Raw genomic sequence first — 13,267 nt, forward strand, 5'->3', positions numbered from 1 at the left:
CTAGTAGTATTATACAAACATTGTCATCAGCTTTGGCGTCTACTTCTTCGTCCTCTCTCCACGACGACGTCGTTTCAACAGGTCTCGCCTTCTGCGGCCTCCGCTTCTCGACCTCCTCTTCCTCCTCCAACTCGCCGATTTCCTAATCTCTCGGTGTGTGGAGTCCGACTTGTAGAGACGCAAGAAGTTTATAGACTGAATCCGCTGCATGCATGCAAGAGCGGGTAGGACATGCTGTGTTGGTGTATATGGAGGGAGAGATCGAAGGACGTGACTGTGTCTAACATTGAGGGTGTTGGAACGAGTAAGATTCAAGTTCCGAAGATGAAGAGAGAAGAGGGAGTTAACCATGGCTGGAGTGTGAGAGTTGCAACAATATATGCCTGCCACTGCTATCTCATGATATTATGACCAATGAAATATATTTCAATCATTCTTAAAAAATCATGCTTCTTATAATTCATGATTTCAAAAAAATCATAATTTTTCCCTTATACCATACCCTTCCTAAAGATTATATATGTACATAACCAACTAACCAATAAAATAGACAGAGTTGCTGTAATAAAAAAATAGAGTTATTTCCAAAGATTGAATTAATTTCTCATTTTTTTTTAAAAAAAAATTGTCTATTTTCTATTTTACATTTTATTGTATAAGAATAAAATTAAATGAAAATGCAATAGTAAAAATATAAATAAGAAACTTTGCAAAGTAAATAAGTAAAATAGATGAAGTGGTAGAAGGTAGAAGTTAAAAATGGGAAGAACTACTCGTTGATGTTCTCTATTACAATAATTTAATACATAAATGTTAACTAGTCCCTAAACTGATATTTATAATTATAAAAAAAACACTTTCATAAACTAGTCATGCCTTAATGCTTTTCTTCTTTTATTTTTTAAAAATTAACTAACGAATTTATTTAAAAAATTAAAGTTGTACTTAAATAAGTATTTTTTTTCTAATTTAAACTATATTAAAAATATATAGAATCTATACTATTAATAAAATGAATACTCCTTTTTTGTGTGCATAGTGTTTAGAAAAATTTACTCTTTATTAGCTTAAAATTTTTTATTAGTCTTTTCTAATAATTATTCATTACTCTTGTCAATTATTTTTTTATTTAAAATATTTAAAGAGACATGAAGTGTCTCTCTCCCCACTGACAATAAAATAAAAACTTAAAAATATTTTTTTAATCCTTATAATTTAATTTTTTTTTATTTTTTACTCTTATGAAATTATTATTTTTTAATTCTTAAAAATTATATTTCTTTTTAATGTTTTAGATAATATTTTTTACATTGATCAAAATGTTAAAATGACAAAAAATAAAATAACATAATTTACATGAAATAAAAAAAATTAAGGATGGAAAAAAAATACTAAATTATAAGTAATAAAAAAATATTTAAACCTAAAATGAATTTTTATTTGAAGAAGCTAGAACGTTAACATTTTATTTAGAAATTAAATTTATTTACTGTCGGAACCCCTGCTGAGAGAATCAAAGGCAAGTCGCTCCGACGCTGTTTGACGGCAACGTTGAGCATAGAGTGACAGAGTGAAGAGGTTCCGTCATGGCCCCCAGAATCCTTCTATGCGGCGACGTTTTAGGGCGCCTCAACCAGCTCTTCAAGCGCGTCTCATCGGTGAGTCACTCTCCCTCTCTTTCCTTAGGGTTTTATCATTACTCACTCGGAGGCGTGAAATGGCACTGAATCCATTTCATTTCACGTGCTTGTTGTATTGTTTTTGTAGGTGAACAAATCTGCAGGTCCATTCGACGCGCTCTTGTGCGTGGGTCAGTTCTTCCCTGACTCACCGGAGCAGCTCGAGGACTTCACGAAATACATCGAAGGTGGATCTCACTTTCCTCTTCCGACGTACTTCATCGGCGACTACGGCGTCGCCGCCCCCAAACTTCTCTTGCAAGCTTCCAAGGACTCCGCCAACCAAGGCTTCAAGATGGACGGCTTCAAGGTTTGCCACAACTTGTATTGGCTGAAAGGCAGTGGCAAATTCCCTCTCTTTGGTACAGACATTTTTCCTTTTGCTTTGCGAATTTGATCAGGAGCTTCGTTGTTTTCGCGAATTCTGTGTGTCTTATATGTTTCAGTTATATGCAGGGTTATCCGTGGCCTATTTATCTGGTAGGAAGTCATCCAGTGGTCAGCAGTTTGGAAATTACACTGAAGATGATGTTGATGCATTACGCGCAATTGCCGAGGAACCTGGAGTTGTTGATTTGTTCTTGACATATCCTTCAATTCCTGTGCATTACTCACGTAGAGAAAACAGTTAGTTAGTTACATGTTAGTTACTTTTTGCATTGTATATGATCCAAGTAGATGGCTTGATGTAATCTGTTTCTGTTTGTTCACTTCCTTGATTCATTATTACTAACGAATGGCCGAATGGGGTCACCAATAGAGCAGCTGATTCGGACATTCCTGCTGGACTCTCTGATGGCAGTGATTCAACTGTATCGGAATTAGTACAAGAGATCAAACCACGGTAATTGTTAGATAGACAACAACTATATTTGCTTGCTGAAAATTTTATGTACAACTACTGTAATAGTGGTAATTAGATTAGGCATTTTATATTTAACAAATGGAATTGTATGCTCAAACCACATTTCACATTATTTGGTTGGAATTGGGTTGTGCGCTTGAGATTTGACAGGGTAAGGCCTCTGGTTCCTTGTTCAGTTGAGTGACTTTCATATTCTATTGTGTTTATTATACTTGTTGTAGGATGGTAAAATTTAATATTGTATTTGTAATCCTTGAAAATGGGAATGAAAATCTCACGAGTGGTAAAACTAGAATGGGATTTGGTTGAACTGATAACCAAAAGATTAATTAAAAATTATAAGACTAGGAGGGGGTATCGTGATTTGTCTCATATTTTCTGGAGGAATTTGGTGTGCCAAATGTGCCTTTTGCAGTCTCTCTTGTGGCCTTTGTAAAGAAGGCCTGACTCTGATCTTTGCAATTTTTTTCTCATGATTTTTTTTGGGGGGTTAGTTATCACATTGCAGGCACCAAAGGCATATACTATGCCCGCGAACCATATTCCAATGTTGATGCTGTGCATGTCACTCGTTTCATAGGGCTTGCGTCTGTTGGAAATAGAGATAAGCAGGTTTGGCCTTTTGTCTTTATTGACATGTCTGATTTCAGATGGTAATTTATTTATTTTTATCAACAAAATTAACTTGCCCCTTTGTTGCCCCCTTAATCGTTAATAGTTTTTTAGAGCTGTAACATTTTGTTTGCTTCTGCATTCCAGAAATTTATTCATGCAATCTCCCCCACACCCGCATCCACCATGTCTTCAACTGAGATTGCCATGAAAACCACAAATACCACCTTATCGCCATACACATTCAAGGAGAAAAGAACTTCTCCAATGGATTCAGCAAAGAGATCCAGTGATTCTATCTCTGATCCTCAATATTGGAGATATGATGTTGCTCAAAAGCGACAAAAACATGAAGCTGGACATGGTGATAAATTGTGTTTCAAATTTGTTTCTTCTGGCTCTTGTCCACGAGGAGAGAAGTGCAATTTTCAACATGATACAGATGCAAGGGAGCAGTGTATGAGAGGTGTTTGTTTTGATTTTTTGAATAAGGGAAAATGTGAAAGGGGTCCAGATTGCAACTTTAAGCACAGCTTGCAGGATGAGGGCAACAGGCTTCCTTCTAGGAGGCCTGGATCTGGCAGGTTTTTCTTTCGACTTACTATTTTCTATAATCAATTTGCATTCTGTTATTTAGTGATCCTTGATTTGTAAGTCTCTGTATTTTGTTAATATTAATGTAATAAAAAATTGATTTTGTTATTCAGTTATTCCTCATATTTGTTTATTTGATTCTTCCTTGTTCTTTTTAACTTTTAGTCATTGACAAATGTATCCTAAAATACAACTGCAGGTCAAAAGAATGTTGGTTTTGCTTGTCAAGCCCGAATGTAGAGTCACATTTAATCATAAGCATTGGGGAAAATTACTACTTGGCACTGGCTAAAGGTCCACTTGTTGAAGACCACGTACTGATAATACCAGTCGAGCATATGCCTAGTACCTTATCTATGCCTCCTGAATCTGAAATAGAGCTCTCTCGGTTTCAGAACAGTCTCAGGAGTTACTGCAAGAGCCAAGAGAAGGAATTCATCTTTTTTGAGTGGGTCTCTATACGTGGCACTCATGCCAATCTTCAGGTAGAAGTTTCTGTTGATAGTGGAAATTCTCAAAAGGACATGATATTTACATTTCATTTAATGATCTGACTTGCTTTCCCTTCTTCCCTACCTTTTGTTGCCCTGCCTGTCCACTTTCCCCTTGTATAATTTGCTTAATTTCATTTTGGATATCCAATCTCTTCTCCATTTTGTTGGTTAGTTATTTTCAGCTCTATCAGTAGTAGTTTGTTGATTAAGTTTGTTTTTTTTTCCTCATGGAATATTATATTTGTTCAATTTTCATTTGATTGACTGCTGTTTTAGATTGTCTCTTTCATTGACTTTTTACTCTTTTATGTAGGCCATTCCCATTCCATCTTCCAAAGCAATTATGGTTGAGAAAGTTTTCAATTTAGCTGCACAGAAGTTGGGATTTGAATTTGTGGCTAAGAAATGTAAGCATTATTCTTCAGAGCATGCTTCATATTTCATAGCTTATGTGGTCTGCTTCAGACCTGAATCCATTAAGTTCTTAACCCTTCTTTTCCCTTAATGTCCTTGTTTTTCATTGCCTCAATATCAATTATCAGACACTGATTACCTGATTTGAAGAAATCAACTTCAATTTATTTATTCTGAAGATGATGTACATTTATTATTATTTTTGTGTGGGTGGGTGGGTGGGAGGAGAGGTTTTTTTTTTTTTTTTTTTATCTGCTACATTCTTATGTTGTTCTTTTATGCAACTCAGTTGATAGCATTTCTGATGGAAGGAAGTTTTTGAAGACACAAATTGATGGGGATTCAAGTTTGTTCTATGCTCAAATCCCAGGAGGCACAATTCTGCTGCATCATGTTGAAGAGAAAGAGAAATTTCCTGCTCAATTTGGTCGTGAGGTAGCCTTCTAATAGTGATGCACTGAGTAAATATATAATCATATCAATATATTTCTTAACAATTTCTTTTTCAAGAGGTCATCAATGATTAGCATGCTTTTGTTATAAGATTGCAACTCTTTGTATTTATCAGATAGAGTTAACACTAGTAAACATGAATCAGGTTCTTGCTGGGTTGCTTAATATGGCAGATAATGCTGATTGGAGGAATCGCAAACATAGCAAAGATGAAGAAAAGGAAATTGTTGAAGATTTCAAGAGCCGATTTCAAGAATATGATCCAAACTGTTAGATTGTTCAAACATTGAATTCTTAATTTACTACAAAGTCATCATGATTATGGTGATTCCTTGTTCATCTTTCAGTTATATGTCCTAATTGATTCAGTGCTGAATGCCAAACTGAAAGGTGCATACTTGTTTAATTTTTTAATCATTGACCTATTCGCTTGATTATTGGAACCAACTGATTTTATAATTGTTCGTTTTTATCAATGAATTGGTGCTTAGCAGATTTTTCAGCCCTGCTGGATTTCATTTGGTAACCTTTTTTTGTGGGCAGTTTCCCTGGTAAGCTTCACTTTCTCTTCTTATAGTTACTGTAGCCTGTGTCTCAAAACTGCGTTGTTAATTTTTTGTGAGATGTTATATGCACATTATTTTCAGGTAAAGAATCGCCGAGCTGAGGTTGCTATTTTATAACTTAGTCTATGAGCACCAGTCAGCAAGCAGTTGTTGCATTCAAGTTTTGAAACGTTTTTCACCTGCTTTTTGTATGTAATTGAGAAAGTATTCGTATTTGTTTCGAGAGGCAAGGAGGTTGAGGGCGAGAGGAGATTCGCTTCAACTTTCTGCTACCGAAGCAGTAACCTTTTATTCAATCTTGAGATCTTACAAGATTTGTACTTGTATTTGCGTAGTGTTGAAAGTTTGTATAATTTGTGTATTTTCTCAAAGCTCAGCTTCCACCATTTTATGGAAAATTCAATTCACCAGACGCTAGTGGTTTTGGTATGTAGTCGTTTCTATTTTGTTACGAAATTACCGTGCCTTTTCATTCGTATTTTTCTGGCCGTATGTTATAATCTGAGGACTACAACATCCTGCATTTTCAACATGCTGGCCTAATTCTAAAGTGTGGAAATATAGGCATAACATGTGATAGAAAGGTGAATAGATCACCTCTCGACTCAAGTGGAATTTTTTTTTTCGGATGGTCATGATGCTTTAAGATTATAATGCTGAATCTCACTTTTATTATAGAAAAATATATTACATTGATAAAGTTTATTGAAGGGGTAGGATTTCATGTAGTGAAATAATTCATTTGTAATAAATGTTAATGAGTATCTAAAATTGTGAGGTGTCTAAAAATTGTAACTCTTTTGTGTCTCTCTTGAGTTCTTAAGCATGGTTCCGAATTACTTTTTTTCCACTCTTTTATTTTTTTGAGGTTAAGTAAAATGCAATCTTGTCTTATCTTGATGGTCTTATGTCTATTTTATCCAGCGTCAATATGAAAACAACGTGTAATCTTTTCCCGTCTATTTTTGTTCGAAGACAATCTTATTTAAGATAGTGTAATATTCAAATTTTAGTTTATTATGTTATAAAAGATTAATTTCTTATACTATACTAAACCTAAATTACCATATTCACCAAAACAAAAAACCTAAACTACTATCATATGGGTTTATCAATTGTTGTAAAGATATTTTAAGTTCAAATTTAGATATATGATTGTGTTAAATATGTAGAGTTTTGTTACCTATAATAATCTTATTCAATTCAATTATAATAATTTCTAATAAAATTTACCCATAATCTATATAAAAAAAAAATCCCAACTCCAGAAATGGAAACTACTACTACGTCTAATGATGCTTGCTTGGTGAGACAGTTTCCTCATTTTTTAATTAGTTTACCGATGCACCCCCAGATTATGGATCCTGTTATGGTGGGCAATGGGCATGGGCATGGCAGCAAGGTTTCCACACTGGCAAGTAGCAATTTCCCCTGTTAGTTTATTGTCTTAGTGGTTCATGATTAAAAACGACATTGCATTTATGTATTAAAAATGAACTGTTGAGGTGGGGGAAAATGGAAGGATTTTTGGCTGAAAAAGAATAATTCAATTTCAAAGATTTGAATAAAATATTATTTTGAAAACAAAATCATTCCGTACCTGTACTTTTGAGTATTTCCTCATGGCATAATAATTGTGACAGACAAGTTGATTATTTTATCATGGGTCCTTTTGCTTTCAAAACATGAATTTCATAGGTACTGCTGGATCATTTAGAGGCGCGGGAACTGGTTCTGTTTCCACGTCATTTCGATCTAGCATTGCTGCTTATACAGGATCTGCTAAGACTTAACGGTACGAATGACATCGAGAAAGCAACTGATAATTTCCATGCTTCAAGAATACCTGGAGAGGGGGTTTTTGGCCTTGTTTACAGTGGTATCCTTGAAGATGGGATGAAAGTGGCATTCAAGGTTCTAAAAAGGGAGGACCCTCATGGTGATCATGAATTCTTAGCTGAAGTTGAGATGCTTAGTCGTCTTCACCATAGAAATTTGGTCAAGTTAATTGGTATATGAACTTGTTCCCAATGGAAGTGTGGAATCCCATTTACATGGTACTTAAAATCTGCTTCTTATTTGCTTACTTCATTCTCGAGATAGCATGCCGGCTGTTTAGTTCTTCAAGATAATGTTTATTTATTTTGTTCTGTTGTCTTCTGATAGGGGTTGACAGGGAAATCAGCCCCCTTGATTGGGGTGCCCGGATGAAAATAGCTCTTGGAGCAGCTCCTGGTCTTGCTTATCTGCATGAAGATTCAAGTCCTCGTGTTATACATAGGGACTTCAAGTCTAGCAACATATTGTTGGATTGGCTTGAACGGCATCGGATGGGGAGAACAAACACATATCAACTCGTGTCATGGGAAGTTTTGGGTATGAAGTTGTCTTCCTTTCATTTTCTGTTTTGGAAAATTTTATCTCTCAGCTTCTTGCAATTTAGTTGTCCTCAGACTTCAACATATTAAACTTGTGGCTGTTGATTAGTCAAGTCAAATGAACTATTTTCTTGACCATGCCAAAAGACATTTGCCTCTATAGTCGCTTATTTTGAGTATCCTTTTGGGTACTTTTAAGCTGAAATACTTCAATAATAATAGCCATGGTTTCCTTGACTGGCATTAGTTATTATTGAAGAAATGGCAGTATAGCAATAAATACAGAGCTATTTCTGGTAATTTGTTATCGGAACTAGATATCCATCTATCACCCCATCTCCATCTAAGTTATCCAAACGGAAGAAGTATACTTAGTATTTTTTATTTAAAAACTTGGATGCAAAAATTATCTTCCAATATTGCACCTTAGCTAGCTAATACACTATCCACTATAATTTCTTTCTAAATGATTCAACGAAGAGAAAAAATATGTAAGAGAGGGTACATATGATTTTCAATCCTGATTCTTTGCTTTCAACCACCCTTGCAATTCTATAGGAACAACCGAACAAGTGATGAATTTGAATCCATGACAATATCTGCACTTGGTCAAAAGTCAAAACCTATTATTCAGCAAGATTTGGCAGAGTCTGGATCATATAGAAGAAACTCTTATTCAGGTTCGCTGAGAACCGGAAGAAGCCGGCGGTTGTGGCAGATAATTAAGAGTCTTTCCTAGTGGCAGTGTCCGTGAACATGGAACTATGTTAAAGTTATGATCAGATTCCCATAAAGAAATCGCATTTTTTTGGACTTTCTCTGTGTCTATTGCACTACCTGGATTTGTTAATATGCAGTTCATAATCTTAACTTTGCAAAGAGGCATTCACTCCTCGGCTATGAGAGCCTTATTAGGCTTCGGAATAAAAGCATGTTGTAGATAGGATGTGCCATCACTGCCATGCTTTGCTACTATTCCGCAAGAACACTGTAACTGGTACCCACTGAAGAGGGGGAGTAATGTAAATCTGCGTTGATGGTAAAAAAAGAAGGCTAAAATTCACTTTTATTCCCTAAAAAATTTAATTGCAGATTTGGTCCTCAATATTTTTAAATTTTAACAATTTTGATCACTATTAAATATTGTCATTTTTTTAACAAAAATGCTGACATGACATTTAACGGATAATATGACATTGATATACTTATGTGACAAATGATGATTAGATATATATGTCGATGTGATATTCTGACGTACTTATATAAAAATAATGATCAAAATTTGAATTGTGTATATCATGTTAGCATGTGTTTCACATTGTCTCATTGTATATAACATTAATATTTTAATATTATGTTATCACTTAAATGTCACATTAATAGTTTCTATTAAAAAATTGATAACAAGACTAGTGGTGAATTAAAATTGTTAAATTTTAAAAATATTGAAAACCCAATGTACAATGAAGAAAATTGAGGGACCAAAATTATACAATCATAAAATTATAAGAATCAAAATTGGATTTAAGTAAAAAATAAATAAATAAGGAAGCATTCCTACTTCGTAGAAGAAATTGTCCCTTTTTCTTCACACCAATAGTAACATTCCTACTAACCTATGTGACTCACCTTTGTGTAGTCCAATTTATATAGATGGTCACTGAAATTTATATATAATTTGGTGTAAAAGGTGCATTGTCATGTTTAAATTGGGGTGGAGGAAAAAGCAACATCTTGGGAGAGGATTCATTCGCCAATTTCTTGGGTGGAACCAAGAATTTCTTTGACTACAGAAGTTGGTCTTTTGCCTCGATGGGACAAAAAGAGAACAATTTGTATTTGAAGGACTAAAAATAAATGTTATCATATTTAAAGTATATTTAATCTCAGAAAAAAAACCGTATAAGAAATTTTTAATTACTAATGTTTAAAATATATTAATTCAAAAATTAAGAAATAGTTGATCAAGTTATGATATTAGTTTAAATAAAAAAATGAATTAATTTGATTTAATTTAGATTTGAAGTGAAAAAATTAATTAATTCAAAAGTTCGTTTAGTTTAAATTTTCAGATCAATATAATCCCATCAACACTTTTTTTTTTTAAACTTTTGTTGGTATAAAGGGGTGCAGGAAGCAACAGTCCCTTCATGGTTTGTTTTAAACCTTAATATTTTTTAAAGAAAAATGTTGTTGGGTGAATTACAAGAATTTGAAACCCAGTGTGAAGAGATATTGGGCCTTAGAAGTTGGGCTTGTTATAAGTGTAGCGCACGGTGAGTGATCTCAGAGGCGGTGCTGGCGTTGAAATAGAGTATAGACTAGAGTCAGTGAGTGAAAGAGGGGTTTGTAGTCTGCAAATTGCAGTTGAAATTTGGAACGTGCAAGATCCGGTGCTGTAGTCTCTACATTCTGTGATGGTAATTCAATTTCATTTTGTTGCTGTCTTCTCAATTTCAATTTCAATTTCAATTTTCTGATTCTGTGTTTTTGATTTATGTTGAAGGCACCAAAACCGATAACGAGTCCCGTCCCCGATTCGTGGTACCCCACACTCTCCGTCTTCACTCTCGCCATCGGCCTCGTCTTAACCGCCTCTTTCTTCATGTGAGTTCCTCCTCGATCTCTTTCCTTTTCCTATTCCACATCTACACACGATCTCGATTTCGATTTGCATGAATCATCAATTGTAGAATGGATTTATGAATCTTAGGGTTTTACTCAACATTAAGAATTCTGGATTTGATTTATGGGAAGGACTCTGTCCCATATTAATCGTCTTGTAAGAAGAAAAAAATTATCCCTAAATAATTGTCATTTTAGTTTTTTAATGCAACATTAATTACTCTGTTTCCAACAAAAACTATAAATGAATTAACCATGATAAGTTTAATTTTGTAAATTTGGTGTTTTATTTCATCCATTTATTAGTTTTTCTTGGACTGTGTAAAACAATCTAAGATGACAATTACAATGAGACAGAGAGAGTATCATTTTGTTGGTACCTTGGTCTGCATTAGCGGTAGGCAGTAGTGAATACAAAGTCAACATAGGGGAAGTTTTATGAGAAGGACGACCCTTAGATACCATTCTTTAGGCGATATGTTTAATAAGGTTTTATGGTTAGCATAGGTTAGTAAGGTGAAACATTGCAGATTTCTCTTGTTTGTAAGTAGTAAGTACCGAATGAGGAACAATCTTGAATCTAATGGCTACTTGGGCGAGAGATTTTGCAATTGTTGGAGTAAGTTTAACATAGGATGTAATTCATTAAGTTTAGACAAATAAAGGAGCATGCAGAACAACATTTTTCTATGCCAAGCCCAAGGGACAAGGGTAACACTGTAGGTATCCTGTCCAGGAAATGTTTATATTTAATGGAAAAATGCCTTCAACTTTATGGTGTTTTCATGTGCATCCCTTCAATATTGACCACTTTTGCCCGTCTGTTGTTTAACCAGCTAAATGAGCTAATGCGCAATGCAGCGTAGACACTTCAAAGTAGTAGTTGTGTCCATGCCATACCTGGGTCAGACAGATATAGATGGTTGTCGTGGCAACATGGGTGAATTTACCGTCCTCTGTTGTCTGGCTTTGTGTAATCTCGTGAGACAAAGGTGCTTGTTGTTACAAAGTACTTTTGCAGTTGAGGCAAGCATATATATGTGAAATCTGACTCAGGAGCTGAATGTCATTATTGATTTTGTGACCTATTAGTGCTAGGTTGTAGCTATTATTGATTTTGTGACCTATTAGTGATAATTTGTAGGTGTGGGTTCGGTTTGGACTCTGTCTTGTATTTTTGTGGTGTTTAATGATGTTTCAAATCTTAAAAGATATCAGGAGTTTCCCCTTCACCTGTTTGGCAAGTTTCATGAACTATGAATGTTTATGCCACACTAGCTGCTATCATATCATTGTATCTATATTCCTCTCTACACATTAATTAAATGGATGTATTATTTGCAGTTATGAAGCAACATCTTCTAGGAAAAGTCGTTCACTTGTTCAGGAGCTGACAACTGGAGCAGTGGCTTCAGTCTTCTTGGTATGTATTTTTTATGTTTCCTTTGTTCAGACTTTTTTTACATGAAACTGGTATGATAAATGATATGGTAAAACTTATATTTATGTGTCTATCTTCTTGGCAGGGTTTTGGGTCCCTGTTCCTCCTACTTGCTTCTGGCGTTTATGTCTAATGTAAACATTGAATTGGATGAAATTTTGCCAAGCAGATAGCTTTAAATGAAAAATTGCATTGGACGTTTTAGTTTGATATCTGACTCTAAGTTATGTTCATAATCTATCGATGACAATGTTGGTTGTGTGTAATGTTCAAGAAGAATAGAAGATTATGATATCTGAGATAGTTTTCAAACATGTTTCTGGGGTAATTTCTATATGCTGAATGCCAACGAATATCATAGTTTATACTTGATAATATAAAACAGCTTATTTGGGGCCTCTTTGAATGGAAGGGTTGGGTGAGATTATTTGTGCCTTTAGTTTAGGCTCTGATGACAGCGAAATGTGTTTAATCAATTTTTCTTGTTTAAAAGAATTGTCGTTACGATAAGTGTTTTTACTCTTCTATCCATCTAAGGAGATTTTTTTTTTTTTTGGACCAAGAATTATATACTCTGAGCTAATTAACAAGTATTACATATAGAACTAACAAAGTAACAATTTTACTGAAAAAAAAAATTGTTCTTCAATGTTCAAAATGTCACAAATTTCACGTTATGTCTAAATAGTATAAACCAGCAAATATAAATAGCACCCATTGAGCGAATTAACAATCATTACAAATAGTACTTAGCAATTGTATACTTTTTGACTTATTTTATGATCTGAACATTCCATGAATTCCCCGATATCACTCCAACTGTTTGTGAAAGTTAATGCAACATATTGGATACAAATAGAATTCTTGAAGAAAATTATACGAGAACGTTTCATCTTGCAACACTCTTTGTCTTTGTTATTAATTACTGAGAGCTATATATTTGCAAATTTATTTCAGAGAGTTGAAAAATAAAACACATTTTTTTTCTGTTGAAAAATAAAACACATTCTTTTTTTAGCGAAAAAGAAAGAAAATACAGGTAGCATTCTTGGAACATTTTTTTTAACAAGATTTCTCAATTTCGAGTGGAGACAGAGGGAAACTTCGTGTTATTCTCGAGAGGAAGAAACTACAAACATTCGGCTA

At 34.3% G+C, this 13,267-nt stretch overlaps 3 protein-coding genes across 3 annotated transcripts; all 3 read left to right on the top strand.

The window, feature by feature from the left end:
- Window positions 1-1,481: 1,481 nt before the first annotated feature.
- On the top strand, window positions 1,482-6,106 carry LOC114391438 (zinc finger CCCH domain-containing protein 64-like). Its single transcript, XM_028352449.1, has 12 exons — window positions 1,482-1,658; window positions 1,768-2,041; window positions 2,136-2,265; window positions 2,410-2,523; window positions 3,039-3,156; window positions 3,304-3,740; window positions 3,950-4,235; window positions 4,558-4,651; window positions 4,948-5,093; window positions 5,257-5,501; window positions 5,606-5,662; window positions 5,759-6,106. The coding sequence occupies exons 1-10, from the start codon at window positions 1,587-1,589 to the stop codon at window positions 5,383-5,385; spliced, it is 1,800 nt and encodes a 599-aa protein (XP_028208250.1). The 5' UTR covers window positions 1,482-1,586; the 3' UTR covers window positions 5,386-5,501; window positions 5,606-5,662; window positions 5,759-6,106.
- A 928-nt stretch (window positions 6,107-7,034) lies between these two features.
- On the top strand, window positions 7,035-8,995 carry LOC114393501 (receptor-like serine/threonine-protein kinase ALE2). Its single transcript, XM_028354858.1, has 5 exons — window positions 7,035-7,091; window positions 7,454-7,688; window positions 7,844-8,000; window positions 8,614-8,735; window positions 8,913-8,995. The coding sequence occupies exons 1-5, from the start codon at window positions 7,035-7,037 to the stop codon at window positions 8,993-8,995; spliced, it is 654 nt and encodes a 217-aa protein (XP_028210659.1).
- A 1,255-nt stretch (window positions 8,996-10,250) lies between these two features.
- LOC114392517 (transmembrane protein 258) lies at window positions 10,251-12,532 on the top strand. Its single transcript, XM_028353683.1, has 4 exons — window positions 10,251-10,475; window positions 10,562-10,662; window positions 12,025-12,103; window positions 12,207-12,532. The coding sequence occupies exons 1-4, from the start codon at window positions 10,473-10,475 to the stop codon at window positions 12,252-12,254; spliced, it is 231 nt and encodes a 76-aa protein (XP_028209484.1). The 5' UTR covers window positions 10,251-10,472; the 3' UTR covers window positions 12,255-12,532.
- The last annotated feature ends 735 nt before the right edge of the window (window positions 12,533-13,267 follow it).

This window comes from Glycine soja, chromosome 17 (assembly GCF_004193775.1).
Source record: "Glycine soja cultivar W05 chromosome 17, ASM419377v2, whole genome shotgun sequence".
NCBI lineage: Eukaryota > Viridiplantae > Streptophyta > Magnoliopsida > Fabales > Fabaceae > Glycine > Glycine soja.

Coding starts and splice junctions, on each gene's coding strand:
- LOC114391438 (XM_028352449.1), top strand. CDS start 1,587: ATGGCCCCCAGAATCCTTCTATGCGGCGACGTTTTAGGGCGCCTCAAC. Junction 3,157..3,303: donor TTGGAAATAGAGATAAGCAG/GTTTGGCCTTTT, acceptor TCTGCATTCCAG/AAATTTATTCATGCAATCTC. Junction 4,236..4,557: donor GCACTCATGCCAATCTTCAG/GTAGAAGTTTCT, acceptor TCTTTTATGTAG/GCCATTCCCATTCCATCTTC.
- LOC114393501 (XM_028354858.1), top strand. CDS start 7,035: ATGGATCCTGTTATGGTGGGCAATGGGCATGGGCATGGCAGCAAGGTT. Junction 7,689..7,843: donor AAATTTGGTCAAGTTAATTG/GTATATGAACTT, acceptor GTCTTCTGATAG/GGGTTGACAGGGAAATCAGC. Junction 8,736..8,912: donor TAGAAGAAACTCTTATTCAG/GTTCGCTGAGAA, acceptor GTTAATATGCAG/TTCATAATCTTAACTTTGCA.
- LOC114392517 (XM_028353683.1), top strand. Junction 10,663..12,024: donor TTAACCGCCTCTTTCTTCAT/GTGAGTTCCTCC, acceptor TATTATTTGCAG/TTATGAAGCAACATCTTCTA. Junction 12,104..12,206: donor CAGTGGCTTCAGTCTTCTTG/GTATGTATTTTT, acceptor TCTTCTTGGCAG/GGTTTTGGGTCCCTGTTCCT.